The 25,835-nt window shown below is 37.3% G+C and overlaps 1 protein-coding gene across 1 annotated transcript in view; it reads left to right on the top strand.

Moving 5' to 3' along the window:
• CUNH8orf34 (chromosome unknown C8orf34 homolog) overlaps positions 1–25,835 on the top strand; it is a 412,431-nt gene that overhangs the window by 77,157 nt on the left and 309,439 nt on the right. The window contains 3 exon segments of the mRNA XM_040487647.1: positions 3,409–3,556; positions 17,654–17,785; positions 20,494–20,622. Of these exon segments, the coding sequence (XP_040343581.1) occupies positions 3,409–3,556; positions 17,654–17,785; positions 20,494–20,622 (409 nt within the window).

Below are 25,835 nucleotides of genomic sequence, written 5' to 3'. Positions count from 1 at the left end.
TTCCCTACATGTCTCTGTTCCTTTATCGTTATTGGTTACTATTGGTTGTGAGGCCCCCACCCCCCCCCCCCCCCCCCCCCGTACCCTGCTGGAAGCACAGAACATTTCCTCCTCGTATTCAGCCTCCTTACCTGACACCGAATGCTGTTCTGGAATAGCTTCTTCCTTGTGTGAATAATCCTTGTGAAACTTTTCTGCAGTAGGGTTTCTATCTCCAGCCTGACATCAGGTGCACAACTCCTTTCTCTTTTCTTCAATCTGTGTGCCCCTCTGTTCTCTTTGTATATAAATCTTGGGTGGAGGGGATCATGGTGGTGATCAACCTTTTTGTTGCCAGAGCATCTTTGCAAATACAAGGATTTAAATTTTCAGGTCTGAGAAGAGAGGTTTCTATCCAGTTCAAGTGCTCAAAATTATTCTTGTTCTTTGTTGGTGGATACATGGATTGAGTGGGAGGATAATTCCTTTTATAAATACAATAATCTAAAGCTAGGCTATTGTCCAGCCAAGGTACTCAACATACCCTATTGCAAAAATTAACTATTTTCATTTTGTTTATGACTAAATTTATCCTGTGTCTTTACTATATATTCATTAATGGAAATCAAGGATATCCAAAATTAGTTATGAGACTAGTGATATTTTTAAAATTTAACAATAATTACTTGGCTTATTAAGACTGTATGACCCATCTTCTAAAGACAATATAGGAACACTTTATTTTATTTTAAAAGTAGGAAAATAGACACAGAAACTTTCCATCTAAGTTGAAAGGTAAAAAGGAGTGCATGAGTTCTTCAGAGGTTTCAGATTAGAAATTACTGTGGCTTTAAAGCTTTATTATCTGACCTGATTTTGCTTTATCTGAGTGCCCAGGCCTTCTGTGACAAGAGTAATCTAGTTGGTTCTTCTATTTCTTTTTCATTATTTGTAATGTATGATGTATTTATTTATTTATTTATTTATTTATTTGTTAAAATTTTTTTTAGCGTTTTTAATTTTTTTTTTTTTTTTTATTTTTGGGACAGAGAGAGACAGAGCATGAACGGGGGAGGGGCAGAGAGAGAGGGAGACACAGAATCGGAAACAGGCTCCAGGCTCCGAGCCATCAGCCCAGAGCCTGATGCGGGGCTCGAACTCACGGACCGCGAGATCGTGACCTGGCTGAAGTCGGACGTTTAACCGACTGCGCCACCCAGGCGCCCCTGTATGATGTATTTAAATAGAATATGATACATCTATAGAAGCAGAACTCAAAATATTTTACGTTACATTCCACTGATATATAATTGGGGTTTAAATGAACCCTGCATTGCTTTAACCACAGTATAGGAATGACCTCTTTAGTTATAATTAATAATTGAGATCTTAAATAAAAGAAAGAAGACCTGTGCCAACTGGTTGCTTGCTTACTTTTTCAGCGTATAAAAAAAAATCACAGTTGTCTGTTAAATATTTTGCTACATAGTATTTTTGTGGTAGAAATCCTTTGCTTTTTTTAGCTCCAACTCTATGTTCAATCTGCACGTTTTTGAGATACCGTGAATTATTTTATCCATGTCTCTGAGATCACCTTGGAATCTTGTCATCTACAAGGTCCATTTAGCCTCTACTCGGGTAAATCAGTGTGTTCCTAGATTGTTGGCAATGTGAACAAATATCCCAGAGATACCATGACAGCAGTTTCTTGTATAGGAAATTTGAAGAGTGTTTTCTGCTGGGCTAAGAAATCTATGCATGCTTTAATTGTTGTTAATTAGGACAAAAAGAGACTTTAATTACTATTATGTACCTGGGGTCAGTAAACTAAGAATTCATTTTTTTCATTTATTCATTCATTCATTCAGTACCAGCTATGAGCTCTGTAGAGTTATAGGCTCTAGGGAGAGAGTAGAGATCTCTTTACTCTCATGCTTTCAGTTCTGCGGTAGAGGATGAGCAGAGGCAGGCACAAAAAGATGAACAAATATTAAATGAGATGATTCTGGAGAGTGCTAAATGATAGGAAGAAAATAAAAAAATGAAGTGATAAAGACTTATGAAGATGGGTTAGGGTAAGCTTCTCTTAAGAAGATATTATTAGAGACAAATGATGACAAGCCAGGCACCTGAACATCTGAGAGAAGAGCATTCAAGGCAGAAGAAATAGGCCACCAACAAAAAAAGACAATGGGATGGGGAATTTCCAGTATCCCTTCTGTTAGTACTCCTAATATCTGATCTGATTTTCTGGCCCACTCATAAGACCACTGTTTCTCACAGAATCTAAACTCAAAATAACAATTGACAGACTAGAATTCTGGGCTAAAACTAGCAAGGTGAAACGTGACTGATGTGAATGTACAATGGTGCATACAAATTCACAAACCTAGTTACACAGCACAAAAGATATCCACGTGGCTTGGCAGCTGTTCTTATGAGAACAGTTTAATTGACCACAAATTGGAGCTTGCTCTTTGCTGTTCCTGACTAGAAAAAAAAAAACAACAACAATGTATAGATATCACCCTTCGGCAGCTTTCTGCCCAATTTAAGACATCATTATAGCTACCCCAAAATGGAACAGCCTGCTTCAGCAAGTAGAGAAATCTCCATTGCTTAACTCACTAAAAAAAAGAAGAATGATTACCCATCAGGGCTTTGGGAAAAAGTAAATATTGTTTGGAGACTAGTTTAAGACATTTTTTGGTTTCTGTGAGTCGGTGGCTTGTTAACTTGCTTCTAATGTTCATTCCAACGATTTTTTTTTTTCATTTTGGGATATGGTTAAGAAGGAAAAAATAACGTTTGTATATAAGGTATATGGTGAAGTCTACCAAAAGTTTAGTTTGTAATGTATTTCTCAAAATAGTAATCTGAAGTTTAAAATTCTTGGGCTATAATTTAAAAAATTGGTTTTTTATTATGTTTCTTTATTTTTGAGAGGCAGAATGCGAGCAGGGGAAGGGAAGAGAGAGAGGGGGACACAGAATCAGAAGCAGGCTCCAGGCTCTGAGCTGTCAGCAGAGAGCCCGACGCGGGGCTCGAAGTAACAAACCAGGAGATCATGACCTGAGCCAAAGTCGGACGCTCAACCGACTGAGCCACCCAGGAGCCCCTTGGGCTATAATTTTTAAAAGAATTTAGATCACAGTTGTAGTATTTCTTTGGCCAAGTAGAGTAAGAAAAATAAATGTAAGTAAATATTTCTTGGCTTTGTGTGTGTTAGCTGTGTAACATAGTTTACTCTTCTGTACTTCACTTTCCTCACAAGGAGGACAATAGCTTGTACCTGCCTGAAAATATTATCATTAGGATTAAATCATTTGGTGTATATAAAGTAGGTAGAGCAGTGCTGGCAATAGTAAGTACTATGTAAGTGTTCACAATTATTATTAGATACACATATATGTTGTATTTTGCTTTCAGGAATTAATGACCAAATTAATAACTGAGACACCTGACCAGCCAATCCCATTTCTCATTGACCATCTTCAGTCTAAACAAGGAAACCGCGGACAGCTTCAAAGAACTTTATCTGGATCTGCAGCTCTCTGGGCAGAAAGTGAAATAGCAGGTAAGTAAAAAAATATATTTTACAGTTGATTTTGTTACATTTAATTAAAAAATGTACAATAATCTTTCTGATTATAAGATAAATGTAAATGGTTACTAAGGGTTTCATGTATTCATTTGTAACTTAACCCATATGCTAAAGTTTCACTCATGTATGGAATTTAAGAGACAAAATTAACGAACAAATGAAAAAAGACAAAAAAGAGTCTTAAATGCAGAGAACACACTAGTGGTTGCCAGAGGGGAGGTGGGGGGGAGGGGTGAAAAAGATAAAAAGGATCAAGAGTACATTTATCTTGATGACCACTAAGTAATGTATAGAATTGTTGAATCATTATATTGTACACCTGAAACTACTACAACCCTGTATGTTAATAATACTTAAATAAAAAAGAAAAAAATTTAATTTTCCATAAGATACTCTTGAATTTGAACATATTGTTATATATTATGCTATGTATCATGCTTCAAGATATGAGAATCTGTATATTCCATTTTAATAGAAGATTCAGATTTGCACAAAAAGGTTTCATTCCATATTAATTCAAACTAACTTTTCTTTCTTTTCATAAAGAATTTGAATTCAGGGCTTATAGCTTATCTGTAGAAAGGAAAACAAAGATTTTTACGAAGTTACCTTTCACTTTGTCCAAACTAATGATTATTCTCTATTTCCCGTGGCGCCCATTGTTATCTTATGTAGTAAGTTCACCCTTACGTGGATTCATTTACTCCGGTCGTTGGGGAACCAACCTTACCAAGTCTGCAATAGCCTCATCTCCCCAATAAGCACTGACTGAGAGAACTGGGTAGATTTGACTTTGATCTTCGCTTATAGAATGTGTCCGACAGTTTTTTTCTTCTACGTACTGGCTTGTTGGTTTGCCATTTACTTATGAAACCAAATCCCCTATGCCTGTTGCATCAGTAGGCAACTCCTTGCCTAATTCCCATGGAAATCTGTTTGATATGACTCCACATGTTTTCCTGGAATGACATCTTCTTCACTTCTCTCATCCTTTTCATGCTCTATGAGATCCCATGAAAGGATTTTGGTCTTCTTTGGCTATATTCTCATACTGGTACCTTCTTGAGACCATGTTTCAAAGCCACACTCAAGTGGGTAGGGAATAGGGTATCCTCTGAAAAATGTAGAGCTCTCTGGTATCAGTTATCCATACAGAAGTATCTGCATTATATAGGAAACTAGGATATGAACTTTTGGCATATAAAAGAGAACCCTTGCTTTTTCCTGGCCTCACTTTCTTGGGTTTAGATTTTAAGTAGCATGGGTATATAGGCATGAACTTTGGTTTGTAGGTGCAAAGTTGGCACTCATCATGTAAAGGCAGACTATATGAAACTTACGAGCCCAGTGAGGTCATATGAGCCCACATTTATAAATTGTAGTATCTGGAGAGATAGTAGTATGTTAAACTCTGCGGTTTTAATCATCACACATTTAGGATCTCATACTTTCCGTGGATCAGAAGTCCATACCTGGAGCAACTAGATCCTCTGTCTAACCTCACAAGGCTGGAAATTAAGATATTGGCCTGGTTGCATTCTCATCTGGAGGTTGGAATAAGAAAGATCTGGCTTCCAAATTCATTCAGACTGTTGGCAGCATTAATTTACTTGTGGCTGTATGACTGAGGTTTCCGTTTTCTTGCTGGATTTTAGCCCGGGTTGCTCTCAACTCCTAGATGCAATTCATAGTTCTTTGCCATGTGGCTTTCACATCATGGAAGCTGACTTCCTTAAAATCAGCAAGGGACTTTCTCTTATTCAAGTCTACTGAGCATATATAATATAGCATAATCATAGCATTGACATCCTATCATCTTTACCATATTCTGTTGGTTTGAAGCAAGTCAGAGGTCCTATCTACTACACTTAAGGGGAGGGAATTATATAGGGCATAATGTCAGGGGCAAAAATAATGGGAGTCATCTTAGAACTCTGACCAGCACAAGTACTGCTTGGAGAGGGTGAAGGAGGGGAGGAGATTTTTATAACCCCCAATTTACTGACTTGGGTAATATCATACATGCATATTTCACAAAGCAAGATGGGAACACAGGAGTAAATTTATGAAGGACAATAATAAGTCCACTTCCTGTTGATCACTTTGAGTTTCCCATGGGGCATTTTAGTAGGTATTTCCAGCAAGCAGTTAGATATGAGTCTAAAACTCTGGGGACAGGTCAAGGCAGGACTCACAGAGTGGCATTCAGTATGATGCAAGTTATGATAACCAATGGAAGAAATTGTGGTCAAATTTGTAGGTAAAGTAGGAGATGGACTGGGGGAAGCAAGTGTGGGATTACGTCTGATACCTAAAATTTTGTCTTTTTATTAAGAAGTGAGATTGTTTGATGGGAGTATTAGCAATCAAAAAGAATGAAATCTTGCCATTTGCAACTACATGGATGGAACTGGAGGGTATTATGGTAAGCGAAATTAGTCAGGGAAAGACAAATATCATATGACTTCACTCATATGAGGACTTTAAGATACAAAACAGATGAACATAAGGGAATGGAAGCAAAAATAATATAAGAACGGGGAGGGGGACAAAACATACAAGACTCTTAAATATGGAGAACAAACAGAGGGTTACTGGAGGGGTTTTGGGAGGGGGGATGGGCTAAATGGGTAAGGGGCATTAAGGAATCTACTTCTAAAATCATTGTTGCACTATATGCTAACGTGGATGTAAATTTAAAAAAAATAGATAATAATTTAAAAAACTAAAAAAAAAAAGAAGTGAGATTGTTTGCTGAGGACAACAGGATTGGGTATTGGATAGGGGAGATTAGAGTGAGTGTTGCCAATTGTGAAAAGTCACCAAGGAGAAGAAAACAAGAATTGACAAAAGGAAAAAAAAAGACTATGAGGCAGTTCTGGGGCCTCTCTGAAGTTGAAGACATGAGTTAAACATAGAAACCACTAGCACGGTTGTGCTATTTCTCCAACAGTGCCCAGAAGTAGTGGGAAGCAAACAGGGCAGACAGTTGGAGGGACTGATTGAGAATTGTGGTTGTGGCACGGCAAGGGCGGAGGGCAAAATAACAGTTTAGCACAGCAATTGAGGACGTTTGGGAGCAATTTATGCAAGTGATCGAAGCACAAGGTCTAGTATGAGAAGGTAGTGAGCAAAGATAGGAAAACAATTAGACAAAAAAAGCAGATCAGAGAGCTAAAGACCTTTTGGAAGGCTGGTGCAGTGTAGGTGCAGTGAAAATATGAGAGATGTAGAAGGACAGGGGATTGTGATAGTTGAGATAAAAAAACAGGTGGAATGAGTCCTGAGGATGAGAATGTCCTGTTGGTAGCTTTAGTTTTGGGGTGTCTTAATTATTAGGGAAGTGAAGCTTTTAGAGTTAGGGAGGACAGGAAGTATGAGACTTCATGCATGATTTATCTGAGGATTAAGAAGATGAAGCCAGAGTTTCATTCAAGTTGTTGAAAAGTTAAGGGAGACTGTGCCAAGGTCTTAAGTCGGGCTGTGGAGTAATCAGGAGCAGAAAGATGTTAACAGTGAAGAGTGCTGAATAGCATAAGCAGGCAGCATATACTGCAAAAGAGAAGGGACTTCCCACTTAACATTGTTGGGCCAGGAGAACCCAATCTTTGGTGGGTACCACATGGGACAACGAGCCTTCCATTCCAGGAAGCTGCAGAGGAGGGAGCGCTCTTGTGGAAAGAGTGAGGTGTCTCTTCAGACATGAGGATAGAGAAATGTTTGTTTACCATGGAATGTATGCCCCAGAAGGTGAAAAGGAAAAATTTTAGAGAGAAAGAGTATGACAGGAGGGAGAAGTAAAGCATAGGATAATTCTTGGATATGAATATAAGTGGTGACGTTATAATTTAGGTGACAATAAGTAATGCCAGTTTACATCTTGACTACAGTTTTGAATTGTTTTCTTCTGGTGCATATTCTAATTAGCAAGAAAATTTGTTAATATTCAAGGTATAGTGGTATAATACCTTTTGAAAATATCTGAGGTTGTCTTTTTATTGCCTTTAAATATATCTAGCAGTGTGGGACACAGCATCATCTAAAAGTCTGTCATTTAGCATTGTTGAGGAGAAACTTGAAACCTGCCTTATTTTTATTTCTTTTTTGATATTCTAATTATTTTTCTTAAATACTTATGTTTTTTTTCTTTATTTGTGATATTGACAAGTTTTCCTGGGTCTATATCTAGATGATTATCTTGTTAAAAATTTTTATCTTATATTCAGTGAATCTTTTCAATCAGCAAATCTAGGTCTTAGCCTAAAACTATTTTCCTCTTGTGTACTTAGATATTGCTTCTGTTATATTTGTTTTTTATTTTTTCTTCAGGAAAATCAACTTTGTGTAAATTGAGTTTGCTTTACTGTTCTTCATTCCTCCCACTTCATTTCACATTATATTTGCCTTTTTTTATTGACCGACTTCTAGGGAAATTTGTCAAAGTGTGCTCTCTGTGTCACTGACTCCATTTTCTGCAGTATCAGTTTTCTCTTTCTGGCTTTGAAAACAAATTTAAATGGTGGTATTGCATTTTGGTTTATTGTCAGAATTTCCTTATCTTCTTTATCCATTTCTGTCTGAAGTTATATTTTATTGTAGGTTGGTTGGTTAACCTATCGCCTCTCACGTTTCTTTTTGTTTCATACGATCCATTTTCTTTTATTTTTATTGAGAAGGCAAATTAATCACATTCTAAAATTTTAAGGTTTTTCATAGTAAATCTTTTCTAAGATTTATTTTTTGGAGGTATCACAATTCTGGATTTTATTTATTTTTTTAAAGTATAATTTATTATCAAGTTAGCTAACATACAGTGTATACACTGTGCTCTTGGCTTCAGGAGTAGATTCCCGTGATTCATTGTTTACATAAACACCCAGTGCTCATCCTAGCAAGTGCCCACCTCAGTGCCCATCACCCATTTTCCCCTCTCCCCCACTCCCCCACTCCCCGCCCCCCTCAAAGTTTGTTCTCTGTATTTAAGAGTTTCTTATGGCTTGCCTCCCTCTCTGTTTGAAACTGGTTTTTCCCCTTCCCCCATCATCTTCTGTTAAGTTTCTCAAGTTCCACATATGAATGAAAATATATGAGATCTGTCTTTCTCTGACTGACTTACTTCAATTAGCATAATTCCCTCTAGTTCCATCCACATTGTTGCAAATGGCAGGGTTTCATTCTTTCTCATTGACAAGTAGTATTCCATTGTATATATAAACGATATCTCTTTTATCCTTTCATTAGTTGATGGACATTTGGGCTCTTTCCATAATTTGGCTATTGTTGACAGCGCTGCTGTAAACATTGGGGTACGTGTGCCCCTATGAAGAGGTACTCCTGTACCCTTTGGATAAATTCCTAGTAATGCTATTGCTGGGTCATAGGGTAATTGTATTTTTAATTTTTTGAGGAACCTCCACACTGTTTTCCAGAGCAGCTGCACCAGTTTGTATTCCTACCAACAGTGCAAGAGGGTTCCTTTGCTCCACATCCTTGCCAACATATGTGGTTTCCTGAGTTGTCAATTTTAGCCACTCTTGACCAGTGTGAGGTGGTATCTCAGTGTGGTTTTGATTTGTATTTCCCTGATGATGAGTGATGTTGAGCATCTTTTCATGTGTCTGTTGTTCATCTGGATGTCTTCTTTGGAAAAGTGTCTATTTATGTCTTCTGCCCATGTCTTCACTGGATTCTTTGTTTTTCAGGTGTGGAGTTTGGTAAGATATCTATAGATTTTGGATACTAACCCTTTATCTGACATGTCATTTGCAAATATCTTCTCTCATTCTGTCAGTTGCCTTTTAGTTTTGATGATTGTTTCCTTCGCTGTGCAGACACTTTTTATCTTGGTGAGGTCCCACTAGTTTATTTTTACTTTTATTTCCCTTGCCTTTGGAGATGTGTCGAGTAAGAAGTTGCTGTGGCTGAGGTCAAAGAGGTTGTTGCCTGTGTTCTCCTCTAGGGTTTTGACAGTTTCCCATCTCACATTTAGCTCTTTCATCCATTTTGAATTTATTTTCGTGTATAGTGTAAGAAAGTGGTCCAGTTTCATTCTTTTTCATGTTGCTGTCCACTTCTCCCAGCACCATTTGCTAAAGAGACTGTTATTGTTCCATTGAATACTCTTTCCTGCTTTGTCAAAGACTAGTTGGCCATACATTTGTGGGTCCAATTCTAGGTTCTCTATCTTACTCCATTGGTCTATGTGTCTTTCTGTGCCAATACCATACTGTCTTGATGATTATAGCTTTGTAGTAGGGGCTAAAGTCTGAGATTATTATGCCTCCTGCTTTGGTTCTCTTTTTTCTTTAAAAATTTTTTTTTCAGCGTTTATTTATTTTTGGGACAGAGAGAGACAGAGCATGAACAGGGGAGGGGCAGAGAGAGAGGAAGACACAGAATCGGAAACAGGCTCCAGGCTCTGAGCCATCAGCCCAGAGCCTGACGCGGGGCTCGAACTCACGGACCGCGAGATCGTGACCTGGCTGAAGTCGGACGCTTAACCGACTGCGCCACCCAGGCGCCCCGGTTCTCTTTTTTCAACATTATTTTGACTATTCAGGGTCTTTTGTGGTTCCATACAGATTTTAGGATTGTTTGTTCTGGCTTTGAGAAGAATGCCAGTGCCATTTTGATTGGGATTGCATTGAATGTGTAAATTGCTTTGGGTAGTATTGACATTTTAACAACATTTGTTCTTTAAATCCATGAGCTTGGAATATTTTTCCATTTCTTTGTGTCTTCTTTAATTTCTTTCATAAGTTTTTTATAGTTTTCAGCATATATATCTTTTACATCTTTGGTTAGGTTTATTCCTAGGCATTTTATGGTTCTTAGTGCAGTTGTAAATGGGATCAATTTCTTGATTTCTCTTTCTGTTTCTTCATTATTGGTGTGTAGAGATGCAACTGATTTCTGTACATTAATTTTGTATCCTGAGACTTTGCTGAATTCGTGTATCAGTTCTAGCAGCTTTTTCGTGGAGTCTTTCAGGTTTTCCATGTAGAGTATCATGTTGTCTGTGAAAAAGTGAAAGTTTAACTTTTTCTTTGCCTATTTGGATGCCTTTCATTTCATTTTGTTGTCTAATTGCTGATGCTAGGATTTCCAACACTATGTTACACAACAGTGGTGAGAGTGGACATCCCTGTCGTGTTCCTGATCTCAGGGGGCAAGCTCTCAGTTTTTCCCCATTGAGGATGATATTAGCTGTGGGCTTTTCATATATGGCTTTTATGATGTTGAGGTATGTTCCTTCTATCCCAACTTTCTTGAGGGTTTTTATTAAAGAAGGATGCTGTATTTTGTCAAATGCTTTGTTTTTATCTATTGACAGGATCATATGGTTCTTATCCTTCTATTAATGTTGTGTATCCAATTGATTGATTTGTGAATGTTGAACCAGCCTGCAGCCCGGGAATGAATCCCATTTGATCATGGTGAATAATTCTTTTAATATACTGTTGAATTCAATTTGCTAGTATCTTGTTGAGAATTTTTGCATCCATGTTCATCAGGGATATTGGTCTGTATTCTCCTTTTTAGTGAGGTCTCTGGTTTGGGAATCAAGGGAATGCTGGCTTCATAGAGTGAGTCTGGGGGTGCCTGGGTGGCTCAGTTGGTTAGGCACCTGACTTCTACTCAGGTCATGATCTCATGGTCTGAGGTCAAGCTCTGCTTTGGGCTCTGTGCTAATAGCTCAGAGCCTGGAGCCTGCTTCTGATTCTGTGTCTCCCTCTCTTTCTGCCTCTTCCCTGCTCTCTCTCTGTCTCTCTCTCAAAAATAAATAAACATAAAAAAAAGAATGAGTTTGGAAGCTTTCCTTCCATTTCTATCTTGTTGGAACAGCTTGAGAAGGATAGGTATTAACTCTGCTTTATTTTGTTTTAATTTTTTTTTTAACGCTTATTTATTTTTGAGACAGAGAGAGACAGAGCATGAACAGGGGAGGGGCAGAGAGAGAGGGAGACACAGAATCTGAAACAGGCTCCAGGCTCTGAGCGGTCAGCACAGAGCCTGACGCTGGGGCTCGAACTCATGGACCGTGAGATCATGACCTGAGCCAAAGTTGGACGCCCAACCGACCAAGCCACCCAGGCGCCCCTATTAACTCTGCTTTAAATGTCTGGTAGAACTCCCTGGTAAGCCATCTGGCCCTGGACTCTTATTTGTTGGGAGATTTTTGATAACTGATTCAGTTGCTTCTCTGGTTATGGGTCTATTCAAATTTTCTATTTCTTCCCACTTGAGTTTTCGTATTGTGTGGGTGTCTAGGAATTTGTCCGTTTCTTCCAGGTTGTCCAGTTTGTTGACATATAATTTTTCATAGTATTCTCTAATAATTGTATTTCTGTGGTATTGATTGTGATCTCTCCTCTTTCCATTGGTGGTTTTATCTATTTGGGTTCTCTTTCTTTTCTCTTTGAGAAGGTTGGCAAGGGGTTTAGCACCCTCGTTTATTTTTTCAAAAAACGAACTCTTAGATTCATTGATCTGTTTTGTTTGTTTTGTTTTGTTTTTGAATTCTATATTGTTTATTTCTGCTCTAATCTTTATTATTTATCTTCTGTTGGCTTTGGGGTTTCTTTGCTGTTCTGCTTCTAGTTCCTTTAGGTATGTGGTTAAATTTTGTATTTGGGATTTTTCTTGTTTCTTAAGATAGGCCTGGATAATAATGTATTTTCCTCTTAGGACTGCCTTTGCTGCATCTCAAAGGGCTTGGACTGTCATGTTTTCATTTTCATTTGTTTCCATATATATTTTTAATTTCCTCTTTAATTTCTTGGTTGACCAATTCATTCTTTTTAGTAAGATGTCCTTTAACTTTCATACATTTGGAGGTTTTCCAAAATTTTTCTTGTGGTTGATTTCACATTTCATAGCATTGTGATTTGAAAATATGCATGGTATGATCTCAATTCTTTTGTATTTATTGAAGGCTGTTTTGTGACCCAGTATGTGATTTCTTGGAGAATGTTCCATCTGCACTCGAGAAGAATGTGTATTCTGCTGTTTTTGGATGAGAAGTTCTGAATATATCTGTCAAGTCCATCTGCTCCAGTGTATCATTCAGGGCCCTTGTTTATTTATTGATTTTATGCCTAGATGATCTGTCCAATGTTGTAAGTGGAGTATTAAAGTCCCCTGCAATTACTGTATTCTTATCAGTAGGACTGCTTATATTTGTAATTAATTGATTTGGGTTTGTTCAAGTTGGGGGCATAAACATTTACAATTATTAGCTCTTTTTGATTGATAGACCCCGTAATTATGATATAATACCCTTCTTCATCTCTCATTACAACCTTTAGTTTAAAATATAGTTTGTCTGAAAAAAGTATGGCCACTCCAGCTTTCTTTTGACTCCTAGTAGCATGATAGATGGTTTTCCATCCCCTCACTTTCAGTCTGAAGGTGTCCTCAGGTCTAAAATGAGTCTCTTGTAGATAGCATATAGATGGATCTTGTTTTGTTTTGTTTTGTTTTGTTTTGTTTTGTTTTTATCCATTCTGATACCCTGTGTCTTTTGATTGGGGCATTTAGCCCATTTGCATTCAGAGTTATTGATAAATATGGATTTAGTGTCATTGTGTTATCTGTAGGTTTTATGCTTGTGGTGATGTCTCTGGCCCTTTGTAGTCTTTTCAGAATCCACTCACAGAGTCCCCCTTAGGATCTCTTGCAGGGCTGGTTTAGTGGTCATGAACTCCTTCAGTTTTTGTTTGTCTGGGAAGGCCTTTATGTCTCCTTCTATTCTGAGTGAGAGCCTTGCTGGATAAAGGATTTTTGGTGCATATTTTTCCTATTCAGTACATTGAGTATTTCCTGCCATTCCCTTTTGGCCTGACAAGTTTCATTGGACAGGTCTTCTACTACCCTTATGTGTCTACCCTTGTAGGTTAAGTCCTGTTTGTCCCTAGCAGCTTTGAGAATTCTCTCTTTATCTTTGTATTTTTCCAGGTTCACTATGATATGCCATGGTGAAGACCTATTCTTGTTAAATCTGAAGGGAGTTCTCTGTGCCTCCTGGGTTTGGATGTCTGGTTCCTTTCCCAGATTGGGGAAGTTTTCAGCTGTAATTTGTTCAATTAGTTCATTTCAAACCTTCTGCCCTTTCTTTCTCCTCCTCCTCCTCTTCTTCTTCTTCTTCTTCTTCTTCTTCTTCTTCTTCTTCTTCTTCTTCTGGAACTCCTATGATACAGATATTATTACATTTCATTGAATCACTTAGTTCTCTAATTCTCCCTTCGTGGTCTAGTATTTTCTTATCTTTTTCTTGGCTTCATCATTTTCCATAATTTTATCTTCTATTTCACTTATTCTCCCTTCTGCTTCCTCCATCCTTGCTGCCACTGCATCATTTATTTTGCACCTCATTTACAGCATTTCTTAATTTGTCGTGACTATTTCATAGTTCCTTAATCTCTGCAGCAATAGATTCTCTGCTATCTTCTATGCTTTTTTCAAGCCCAGCTATTAATCTTATGGCTATTATTCTAAATTCTTGATCAGATATATTATTTATATCTGTTTTGAACAATTCTCTAGCTGTCATTTCTGCCTAGAATTTCTTTTGAGAAGAATTCTTCCATTTTGTCATTTTGGTGAGTTTTCTGTCTCTTATATGTTTTAATAGCTTGTTATGTGTCCTGCACCTGTGAGTACTACTGTGAGCATTAAGAAGGGGTCATACCCTCTCCAGGGCCTGGTCCTTCAGGAGGTGTTTTTGGAGTGTGTTGTATGCTGTCTGTTGTTGTGACTCTGGTTGCTTTATCTCCCCAGTCATAGTGGTGGTTTGGACCTTCTACCAGGTGTGATTTGATTTGTTCATTGAAGTAACTCTGGAAAAAATTTTAAAAAGGGGGATGGTGGTGGAAGAAGCCTTATCCCATAGAAAGAAAGAAATGACAGGGGCAGGAAAAAAAAGGATAAATGATCAGGCAGAGAATCAGAGAAACTATACAGCTTAATCCAGAGAGAGAGAGAGAGAGAGAGGAAAATAAAGAAGGAAACACAGAAGAGATGCAAAAAGAATAGATTAAAAATGTCTACTTAAACAAGCAACAATCAGAATAGAGAAGGGAAGAAATAAGAGGAAGAAAAGGAAGGAAAAAATATATATATAAAATAAGAATTGACCAAGAATCAATTAAGAAAATGCAAAACCACTGGACCAATATCTGATGGTGTCTTGGAACTGGTGGCTGCCCTGGTCTGGAGGAGGGGCCTTCTGGTTCGGTCAGTGTCAATCTTGCTCTGTTAGACATGCAGTTACCAGGCACTGAGGGATGTGGTTTGGTATCAGTGGGTGCCACATCTACTGTGGGCCCGTTTTCCATTCCCTGAAGCCCCACCTTGTTGGGGATGGGTAGAAAAATGGAGACATCCGAGTCTCTTCTCCCCAGACCGGGTGTCCCAAACCACTCTGTTCAGGTTGCCCTCACAGTGCCGCGCGGGTGTGAGCGGGCCAGTTTGTCCCACTCCACAGTCTCCTGTGCCGCCCAGGTGCTTGGCTGGGATTCAAACCCTGATGTCTTTTTTTTTTTTTTTAATGATTTTTTTTTAATGTTTATTTATTTTTGAGACAGAGAGAGACAGAGCATGAACGGGTGAGGGGCAGAGAGAGAGGGAGACACAGAATCGGAAACAGGCTCCAGGCTCTGAGCCATCAGCCCAGAGCCTGACGCGGGGCTCGAACTCCCGGACCGCGAGATCGTGACCTGGCTGAAGTCGGACGCTTAACCGACTGTGCCACCCAGGCGCCCCAAACCCTGATGTCTTAAAGGGTCCTATTCTGCCCACCCTGGCTCTGGGGTAGTGCCACTCCACCAGCCAGCCAACAAAGAACCTCTGCTGGCTGGTGCCTGCAGGGTCTTTTGTCCTTGGAATGTCTCTATACCTTCTTCTCACAGCACTCAGGGTAGGGGACTGCTCTCTCCCAGTGTGCCTCTGAGCTCACTACCAAGCTCGAGGTTGGCTCCCCTCCTTCCCAGGTGGGTGTACAGGGCAGCAGGCCCCAGTCTGGAGAAAGCCCCGCAACCCTGGGATGAGTTAGAAATTGGTTCTTTCTCCATTTTGTCTGTTCCTCAGTTCATAGTTTTTCTTTTGTCCAAATACAATCCTATACTTCCAAGCCTCTCTTTCTCTTCCTTTTGTCTCCCCACGGAAGGGGATCCCTCCGCTCCATGCCTACTCTGCCCATTTTATCTCTCCCAATTGACAATCACACACCTGTGGCCTGCCAAGTTGTCCTCATGAGTCTCTGGAGACGTTTCTGTCACTCTGTAGCACGGATTCCTAGAATTCCAAGTCTTCTGGCTTCAATACTGCTGTTGTTTGAGGGACGAGGGAACTTCGGGTCCCCCTACTTCTTTTCAAAAATTTTAGAGCGACAGAACAAATCATGACTGCTACTAAAATTTCCATTATCAGTTGAATTCTATGGGTCTCTGCTACACTCATGAGTAACTTTATGTTTCATCTTGTTTTTCAACTGATGAAATAAGAATAGTATCATTACTAGATTATTTATGTTAATGTGGATTTTTCTCCTTGTCTGTAGTGGAAAAGTAAAAAAGCCACAAAATCTAATGTGCCATTCCTCCTTTGTTCTTTTTAACCTTTTTCTTTGTATCATAAAATTATGTATTTTATGACCAGGATCCTTTTTCCTTTAGCCATATTGCATTAGAAGATATTACATTCCACGGTGCCTCAGTGGCTCAGTCGGTTAAGTGTCTGACTCTTGATTTCAGCTCAGGTCATGATCTCACCATTTGTGAGATTGAGCCCAGCTTCAGCTCCTTCTCAGCATGGAGCCTGCTTGGGATTTTCTCTCTCCCTCCCTCTCTGCTCCTCCCCATCTCATGCTCTCTAAATAAATATTTAAAAAAAAGAAGATATGGTCCTAGGATGTACACAGAAAGACAAATTCTCATTGAATGACAGAAATAGATGTAAGGGGAAGTATCATGGATGCCTAGAAATCTTCCAATTTCCTTCTGATTTTCTTTTGTCTTATTCATATCTGTGGAAATACATCTGTGTTCTGACAGACCACAGACCAGTATTTCTGTTCCTAGAGTTTTAAAATGTCTGCTTCTTTTGGTATTCAATGGCATATTGGAGGTGGAAAAATTAGGTAACAACTAGTTTAGTAAAACCTTAAAATATAAATTTGAGGAATCCATATAATGTTTCATGATGTCTAGTTGGTATTTACAAGTGGGTGGCTAGAGAAATATTGATGAGTCATTCATAAAGCTAAGATGATTTGACAACTTATATATTTAAACAAGAGAGTAGAAGGAAACTCTAAACTCTAAGGAAGATCACATAGATGAAAGAAGATGGAGAAGCAGTGAATGAGACAGAGTAGGAGTAGTGACATAGGGGATATGGAGATGAGGAGAATGTCGTGCCCTGAGAATAAGAAAAAAACATATTCCATAAAGATAGGTATGTCTAAAAATATGAAATGCTTTGCAAAGATGTCAAGAAGGGTGAACTCTTGGAAATATCGTTTAATTTGGGAATTGGTATGACTTGGACCACCTTTGAAGGGGAGCTGTGACTTTCAACAAAATTGGCTGAATTACTTTCTTGAATAGAGAAGTGGAAAAAATGACTGATGCTAGAGAAGAAATGTGGGTGACTGTTGGTGGTTTAATGTATCTTAGTGAATAATGGATAGGGTAAAATCAGATGAGTAGAACTTACTTAAATGTTTAGTTGTTTTTATTTACTTTAGAATACAGTGCTTTATTCCATAATACCCATTTAAAGAATGTTATTTTAAGTATTGGTAATCTGTACCTTAAAGAGTGTTTCCAGAAGCCTTTCAAAGTTTAGCATGATCTTAATCATATCAATATACAAATTGAATCATATCAAATTCAAAACTAAAATTTAAACAAGAAATATTTTTGAATATTTGCATTAGTTTTGATGTGAGATGACCTATAACTTTTGCGAGGTATATCTAATGACTTCATGTTTTTGATCAAACTTGAAAACACTTATTATTGAGTGTATGTATACAGACACAAATATATATTTTGTTTGTTTTAACAGAACATAAAGGAACAAGAAGGGATTTCAGAAGCTATGATAAGCCTTGGCAATTAAATGCAAAGAAGCCTAAAAAGTCAAAAAGTGACCTCGCTGTGTCTAATATTTCCCCACCGTCAGCAGAATCCAAATCATGTAAGGAATTTTGTCATTCAAATGTTACTTAATGTAAGTATGTGTTACTAACAAAATGAAGAAAAGGTAAGAGTTGAAGCCTAACTTTTTATCTGATAATTCTGGCTGTTAATCCTAATGAATGTCATGTTCATTTTAGCAGTAACATTGAGCTTTATTTATATGTATCTACTCACTCATATTCTCAAGCATGTTTAATTGGTTTAGAGCTTTTTGAGTATAATATTCTTTTAAAAGTGTTAGCTGCTTGGAGCAGCTTCCTTGCCTGTTACAGCATTATATCACATTCAAAGCAACAGTAACCCTATATTTAATAGTCTATAAAAACAAATTAAATCTTTTAGAGTAGAACGAAATAAAGGAGTTTTATATTAAAAAAACTTAGTAAAATTTTAAATGTTAATCCTTCTTTCTTCTGTTAGTCCCCTCAGATTCTACTTCCTCAAAAATAATTTATATATTTTCATACCCTTTGAAATAGTTTGCATCTTTTATATCCTTTTCTTTGTACAGACTAGCGTATAAAATATGGGTGAGTTGATTTGCTTTATAAAACTGGTTTTAGGCTATACACATTCTTGAGCAATTTGTTTTTATTATTTTAGAATATACTGTGGATGTATTTCCATGTTAAACTTAGATCTAAGTTATGCTTTTTAATGAATACATGCCGTAGCATGCTGTGAATGTGCCATAATTTATTTATTCCCCTGTGGAAGGACAGTTAGATTGTTTACAGAGTTGTGCCACCACAAACTCTTCACTGAAATAAATGAATATCTTGCAATTTCTGATAAACAACCTTGTACATACATATATAAGTATAGGTGTTCTCATTTCTTCTTGATAATTTACCAGACATAAGATCACTGGGTCAGAGGGTCAGTATATTTTTAGTATAGTAAATATTTCAGATTACTTTTTTAAAAGGTAGTAGGAAAAGTATTTCAGAAGTCTGAGATTACCTTTGCTGTAGCATTACCATATAAATATTTTAAAAATTATTTCATTTTATTTTAATCAAAACGAAAATATACATGGTTTGAAAAGTAGTATTACAGGCTTCTAACATGGAACCACTTTGAATTCTTTCAGATGTTTCAGAGCTACACAAGTTTACATCTCAAAACATACAAGTCACTTGCACAGTTCCCTTTTACTTTTTAAATTTGAGGCATCAGCTTTTGACCTCCTTGTAAGATTTTGTGACTTCAGACCTCAGGCCCACCTCATCCCCCGAATACAAACATGCAGATATTTCAAATGTTGAATATATACTGCACATCGATATTATTATGGCTATATTAATTAGTCTTTATTCCAACAGAGACATAGATGTCCAACTATTAATTTCTTTCTAGAACTAGTAATTGTTTTATTTTTGTATTTGCTTTGTTTTCTGTGTATTCCTCACTAATCCTTCCTCAAGCCTTGCCTTAAAGTACTGAATACTCAGTATGATCAAATTCATCAAGTAATCCTAACTTTGATCTTATTTTATTTTATATTTTATATTTTATTCCATAAAAAAAAGTAGAGACCTCTCTTTTACAGCCCTGTGTCCTCTTGCTCAAATTTTGGCTTCTTGGTTTTGAGCCTTTTTCTCAACTGTCTTCTGAGACCATCCTTCTCTGCTATCCTGAAGATTCTCTTTTCCTTTCTCTTAGGGAGGGTCACCTATTTCCTGAATCCTAAGTCTTTCCACTTTGGGGTTTATTTATCCATTTTGTTAGAGAATCTCTACTACGAACTTTCTGAAAAAATGATTGGAAGATAAATGGTTTGAATCCTCACAAACTCTAAGAAGTAATTTTCAGTTGGAAATGTGAAGGAATTTCTCCTGTGTCTTCTAGGGCAAGAGTGGCTATTGAGAAGTCTGATGAGAGTTTGATTTGCTATTTCTGTCTCCGAAAGCTTTTCAGATCTTTCTTTATTGCCCGTGTTATAAAATTTTGCCTTGAATTGAGTTGAATTGATGTCTTGAATTGTTCTGGACATTTAATGGATCCTTCCAATCTGAAAAACAAGTTTTTATATCCTATTACCTTGGCATTTGTCTTCCTTGATTGATGCTTTAGTGTTAACTGTTATGAAATGTTCACCTTTTTGGGCATCTCTCCTTGGCATTAGATTTCAGTATTCTCTACTTTGCTGAATCCAGTTACCACTCCTCAGCTTTCTTTGCATCTTCCAAAAAAGATTTGCTATCTCTTGTCTAATAATGTCTTCTCTTCTTGTTCAACTAATTATTTGACAAAAAAAATCTTTAATTTTTAGTAAGAATTTGGGGGAAGTAAAGCTAGATGTGTTCAGTCTTCTGTTTTATCAGAAGATAGTAAAATTTCTTAAAAATATTTACTAATTGCTAATGAGGAAGTTAGTAATTATTTTTTAAGCTGCTAAAACATTATATAAAACATACTTTGCTTGTATATGTTCCCTAAATTATAGAAATTATTGGTTTTAAATTAGTACCTGAATTTTCTTTTTTTTCTTAAATATTGTCATACTTTCCTTCACTAGTTCAGTGAAAACATTTCTTAAAACCCAGCTTTGTAATTTCCCTCTGTTTGCCCATAAGAAAACCATATCCAAAACATTTTTATTCTGTACATTGATCTTGACACAATCTCTCACATGATGATGAATAGTAAGTTTTTATCATTATGTAGCATGCTTATGGAGTAATCATTTTTTTTAAAACATAGTGCCAAGGTCAGTAGATCATCCTAAGTGGAACTGGCGAATTAAACCAGAAAGCCGTGATTTTGATGAATTGAACCACATCCTTCAAGAGAGCAAGAAGCTGGGAAAAGCCCTTGAGAATCTTTCTCGAAGTAAGTTCATTTACTTGATTATAATTGAAATTCCTAACCAGTATTAAAGTAGAAATATTTATTCCAATTTCCAGTAACCCATTTCCAACATCCTCATTATAATTACATGAGAGCTTGTGATAGTGTGTGTGAGATTGGAAATGAGGATTGATCTTGCAATTTACACACATTCCTGGGAAGACTGGCATATAGAGTAGGAGGAGCTGTAGACACTCCACCCCACCCTGTCTCTTGCCCTTGCTGTTTGACTCCAGTCTCTACAAGGTCTCTGTTACCCAAGTCAGCTGCATATGTAATGGTCTTACTCATTCTTCTCTTTTGAGAATGTCATCCTAATTAGTAAACATACCATTTGATTTAATGAGTTTTTGATGTCTCTAAACCTCTCAGGGTAGCAACGGGGCAGATTCTTCTTAGAATCCTTTCAGAACCTAGCAACATATTTAAAAAAAAAATGATTCTGTAATCCAAGGCCTAGGTTAGAGGTTTTGCTCTGCCACTTATGAATAACCCCAGGTAAATCATTAAACCTCCAGTGAGCCTTGGTTCTCTTGTCTCCAGAGTAGGAAGACATGGTCTGTCTCCTTTTGATAGGTGTGAAAGTTTAAAATTACATATTTCAATTAAAAAACTTTAAAATATTACTGTCATGAGAATAGGCAATTAAATATTTTGATCTGATAAATGCTTTCTATATATGTAGATATACATTTATACCTTGTGGTTTTAGTAGTAGTGGGTTCAAAGTATTCCTGCCTTCCTCGGGTTCTTAAATATCTCTCAATTTTAAAATTAGGTGCCTTTAGAAGCCCACTAATGCTATGATCTTACTAAAATTTTCTTCTGCCATATGGAATATTAAAAATTCTTAAATAGAAGATAGGATACTAGCACATTCTAGTGGATTCTATTTTAGAATCTGTATGTTTCTTTACATAGCACAGTTTTACTAGCTTCATGACTTGTATCAAAGTTAAAATTGCCTGGGGGGATGAGCAAATTGGGTGAAGAGGAGTGGGAAATACAGGCTTTCATTTATGGAATGAATAAGTCATGGGAATAAAACGCACAGCATAGGGAGTTAAAAAAATTAAAATTGTCCCTTGGTATGTTTGGGGAGAAATAATATGTGTATAGAATATATATGCATTTGTATATTGTATATAATTATATATATTTACACTTTATATTTTATTGTATTATAATTTTACATATAGAGATTGAGTTTTTTTCATACCTCTTAATTCATAGCTCACTAGAGCCTTTTTTGGATTTTTTGTGCAGTGAACCCACATCACAAGTTAATTTGCCTTATCACAGGGTCTTATAAATTTTTGAATTAATTTTTAAAATTTTAATTTCAGTATAATTAACATACAGTGTTGTATTAGTTTCAGGTGTATAGTGTAGTGATTGAACAGTACTGTTACTCGGTGTTCATCATGATATGTGTACTTTTCAATCCCCATCACCTAATTTAGCTCCCCTCCTACCTCCCCTTGATAACCATCAGCTTGTTCTCTATAATTAAGAAGAATCTATATCTTGGTTTGTTTCTCTCTTTTTTCCTTTGTTCATTTGTTTTTAAAATTACACATATGAGTGAAATCATATGGTATTTGTCTTTCTCTGACTGATTTATCTCAGCATTATATTCTCTAGATCCATCCATGTTGTTGCAAATGGCAAGATTTCATTCTTTTTTATAACTGAATAATATTTCATTGTATATATATATGTGTGTGTGTGTGTGTATGTATGTATATACACATACATACACACACACACACACACACACACACACACACACACACACCACATCTTCTTTATCCATTCATCTGTTGATAGACACTTGGGCTACAGCTATAATTTGGCTATAGTAAATAATGCAGCAATAAACATAGGGATTCATATATCTTTTGAATTCATGTTTTCGTGCTCTTTGGGTAAATACTCAATAGTGGGATTACTGGATCATATCAGAATTCTATTTTTAATTTTGGCAGAACCTGCATACTGTTTTCCACAGTGGCTACACGAGTTTGCATTCCCACCAACAGTACACGAGGGTTCCTTTTTCTCCACATCCTCAACGACACTTGTTGTTTCTTACACTTTTTATTTTAGCCATTCTGACAGGTGTGAAGTGATATCCCCTTGTAGTTTTGATTTGCATTTCCCTGATGATGAGTGATGTTGAGCACCTTTTCATATGTTTGTTGGCCATCCGGATGTCTTTGGAGAAATGTCTCTTCCTGTCTTCTGCCCATTTTCAATTATTTGTTTTTAGTGGGTTTAGTTGTATAAGTTTTTTATATATTTTGGTATGTCATTTGCACATATTTTCTCCCATTCTATAGGTTGTCTTTTAGTTTTGTTGATTATTTCCTTTGCTGTGCAGAGGCTTTTTATTTTGATGTATTAACAACAGTTTATTTTTGCTTTTGTTTCTCTTGCCTCAGGGGACTTATCTAGAAAAACTTTGCTAAGGCCGATGTCAGAGAAGTTACTGCCTGTACTGTCTTCTAGGGTATTTATGGTTTGGGGGCTCACATTTAGGTCTTTAATCCATTTTGAATTTATATTTGTGTATGGGGTAAGAAAGTGGGCCACTTTCATTCTTTTGCGTGTTGCTGTCCAGTTTTCCCAACACCATTTGTTGAAGAGACCGTCTTTTTCCCATTGCATAGGATCTTATAATTTGCTATTAGTAGAAATTCTCTGCTTGTGATTTAAGAAGACCTTACCTTTGGCTTTGGAAGAAATAATGATAAAGTGAATTTGGCTTATTACTATATTATGTTCATGAAGTAAGTCTTATTCTATTAATATGTCAAAGGTTTATATTAATATGTATAAATCTTACCCCTTTGGACAGAGCCTGTGGCTCTTTATAGTCTCAATTTATCTAAAAACATGAATTAAAAGAAAGATGATTGAAGAATGTGCCCAATTATGGCACATATATAGTATTTTTGTTCTTTAAAATATGATTAATTGCCTTATAGACACTTGTTATATCATTGTTAATTTGTAGGAAAACATTTGCCTGTCCCTAAAGCTTTTTTATTTGATTTTATTTTTATGTTTTTATTTTATTTATTTATTTATTTTTTTTTTTTTCAACGTTTATTTATTTTTGGGACAGAGAGAGACAGAGCATGAACGGGGGAGGAGCAGAGAGAGAGGGAGACATAGAATCGGAAACAGGCTCCAGGCTCTGAGCCATCAGCCCAGAGCCTGACGCGGGGCTCGAACTCACAGACCGCGAGATCGTGACCTGGCTGAAGTCGGACGCTTAACCGACTGCGCCACCCAGGCGCCCCTATTTTTATGTTTTTAGAGAGGGAGAGCACAAGCAGAGGAAAGGGGCAGAGGAGGAGAGAGAGAGAATCTTAAAGTGGCTTCATGCTCAGCGCAGAGCCTGATGTGGGGCTTGATTCCATGACCTTGCGATCATGATTTGAGCCAAAATTGAGTTGGACACTCAACCAACTGAACCACCCAGGCGCCCCTAAAACCTTTTTTTAAAAATGTTTATTTATTTTGAGGGAAAGAGGGAGAGTGCACGCTGGAGAGGGGCAGAGAGAGGGAGAGAGAGAAACCTAAGCAGGCTCCACTCTCAGTGCACAGCCTGATGCGAGACTCCATCTCGTGAACCATGAGATCATTATCTGAGCAAAATCAAGAGTCAGACGCTTAAGTGACTGAGCCACCTAGGCACCCCAAAAACGTTTTAATAAAGGACTTTGATTGCCTTTCAGTTACATGTTTGCCCAGTGGAGTGACAAAAATATCAAGGTTCAAGCTATGGTCTGTCTCAAGAAAACTTGGGTGTGGCCTTTTCTGAGTCCTGTGATCAGAGGCTATTGGAGGGCTATAACAGGGGACTCATTTAATTCTTTTTTAAAAAAAATTTTTTTTTAATGTTCATTTTTGAGAGAGACAGAGAGAGCATGAGCCAGAGATGGGTAGAGAGAGAGGGAGACACAGAATCCGAAGCAGGCTCCAGGCTCTGAGCTGTCAGTACAGAGCCCAATGCACGACTCGAACTCACAAACTGTGAAATCGTGACCTGAGCCAAAGTCGTTTGCTTAACCACCTGAGCAACCCAGGTGCCCCAGGTGCCCCAGGACTCATTTAATTCTTGAAGGAAATCTGGAGAAACAAAAATGGGTAGAAGGCAGTCCTTGGTGGGAGAGTAGAAGAGGTGCAGATATGGCACATTATTCTTGGGACAAAGTCAGGGCCAAGGAAGCAATCAGGTGAGTCAGTCGCTCAGCCAGAAATAAGGTGTAATGTTCAGCTTCAATGTATATGATGGAGAATTGCTTTGGCTTCTCTTGATGATTTTAAGAGGGCTTTAATTTTTGTGGCAGTGGTGGTGGGGGGTGGGGTTAGAGAGCAGGTCTTCACCTATGGAGGGATTGCTCTTCTCTCCCTTTAAGTGTTTTTGAGTCTCTTTTGGAACAAAATGCTGCTTTCTTGGAATGACCTGACTTTTTGTGATTTTCAATATCTGAGGTTTAATACAAACTTTCTGTCTTCGGCCCAACATGTGACTAACTACTAAGTTATTAGTTTGCCCGAGATGACCAGTGTAAATTAGTAGAAATGCAACTTTACCGTTTACTGGTGTTTATTTAGCAGTCTGTATGCCCATTATTTAACTATGTAATCACCAACTTAGTTCTTTATCTTCCTGAAGCAGAATGTCATTAATTCTTATTTGATTTTATAATAGCTTCAGGTTGGTAACTCTTTCTCTAACCTAATCTCCCATCTCTAATGATTGTTTTGCATTGTTTTATTTACTAAGACATAGGAAATGGACTTTTTCTTCCAGGCATGGTCAAAGTGATTGTTCGGTGTCATGTTATTGTGGACCTTTCTCTCTCCAGTGCTATAGCTGTTGATAGGAAAGTTTGAAAATTTTTAGTGATCTCTTAATTTTTGTAGTTTCTGATAGAATTCTCTCTGGCAAGGTTTGCTTTATCTCAGTTGTACTTTCCAAAAGATGTGACATATTTTGGAAGTATTTATTGTTTACCTCAGACTGACAGCAAAAAATCATTTATATCTCTCAAAATGATAGAATTATCTCAGCTCTGCAGCTGTCAGCTTATCCAGGCTTCAATTCTCTCTCTGTCTCTCTCTCTTCCTCAGTCTCTCTCTCTCTCTCTCTCTCTCTCTCTCTCTCTCTCTCTCTCTCT

The sequence above is a fragment of the Herpailurus yagouaroundi genome, unplaced genomic scaffold (assembly GCF_014898765.1).
Source record: "Herpailurus yagouaroundi ecotype Mexico unplaced genomic scaffold, PumYag 165, whole genome shotgun sequence".
NCBI classification, from domain to species: Eukaryota; Metazoa; Chordata; class Mammalia; order Carnivora; family Felidae; genus Herpailurus; species Herpailurus yagouaroundi.
This window is presented reverse-complemented; position numbering and strand designations above follow the sequence as displayed.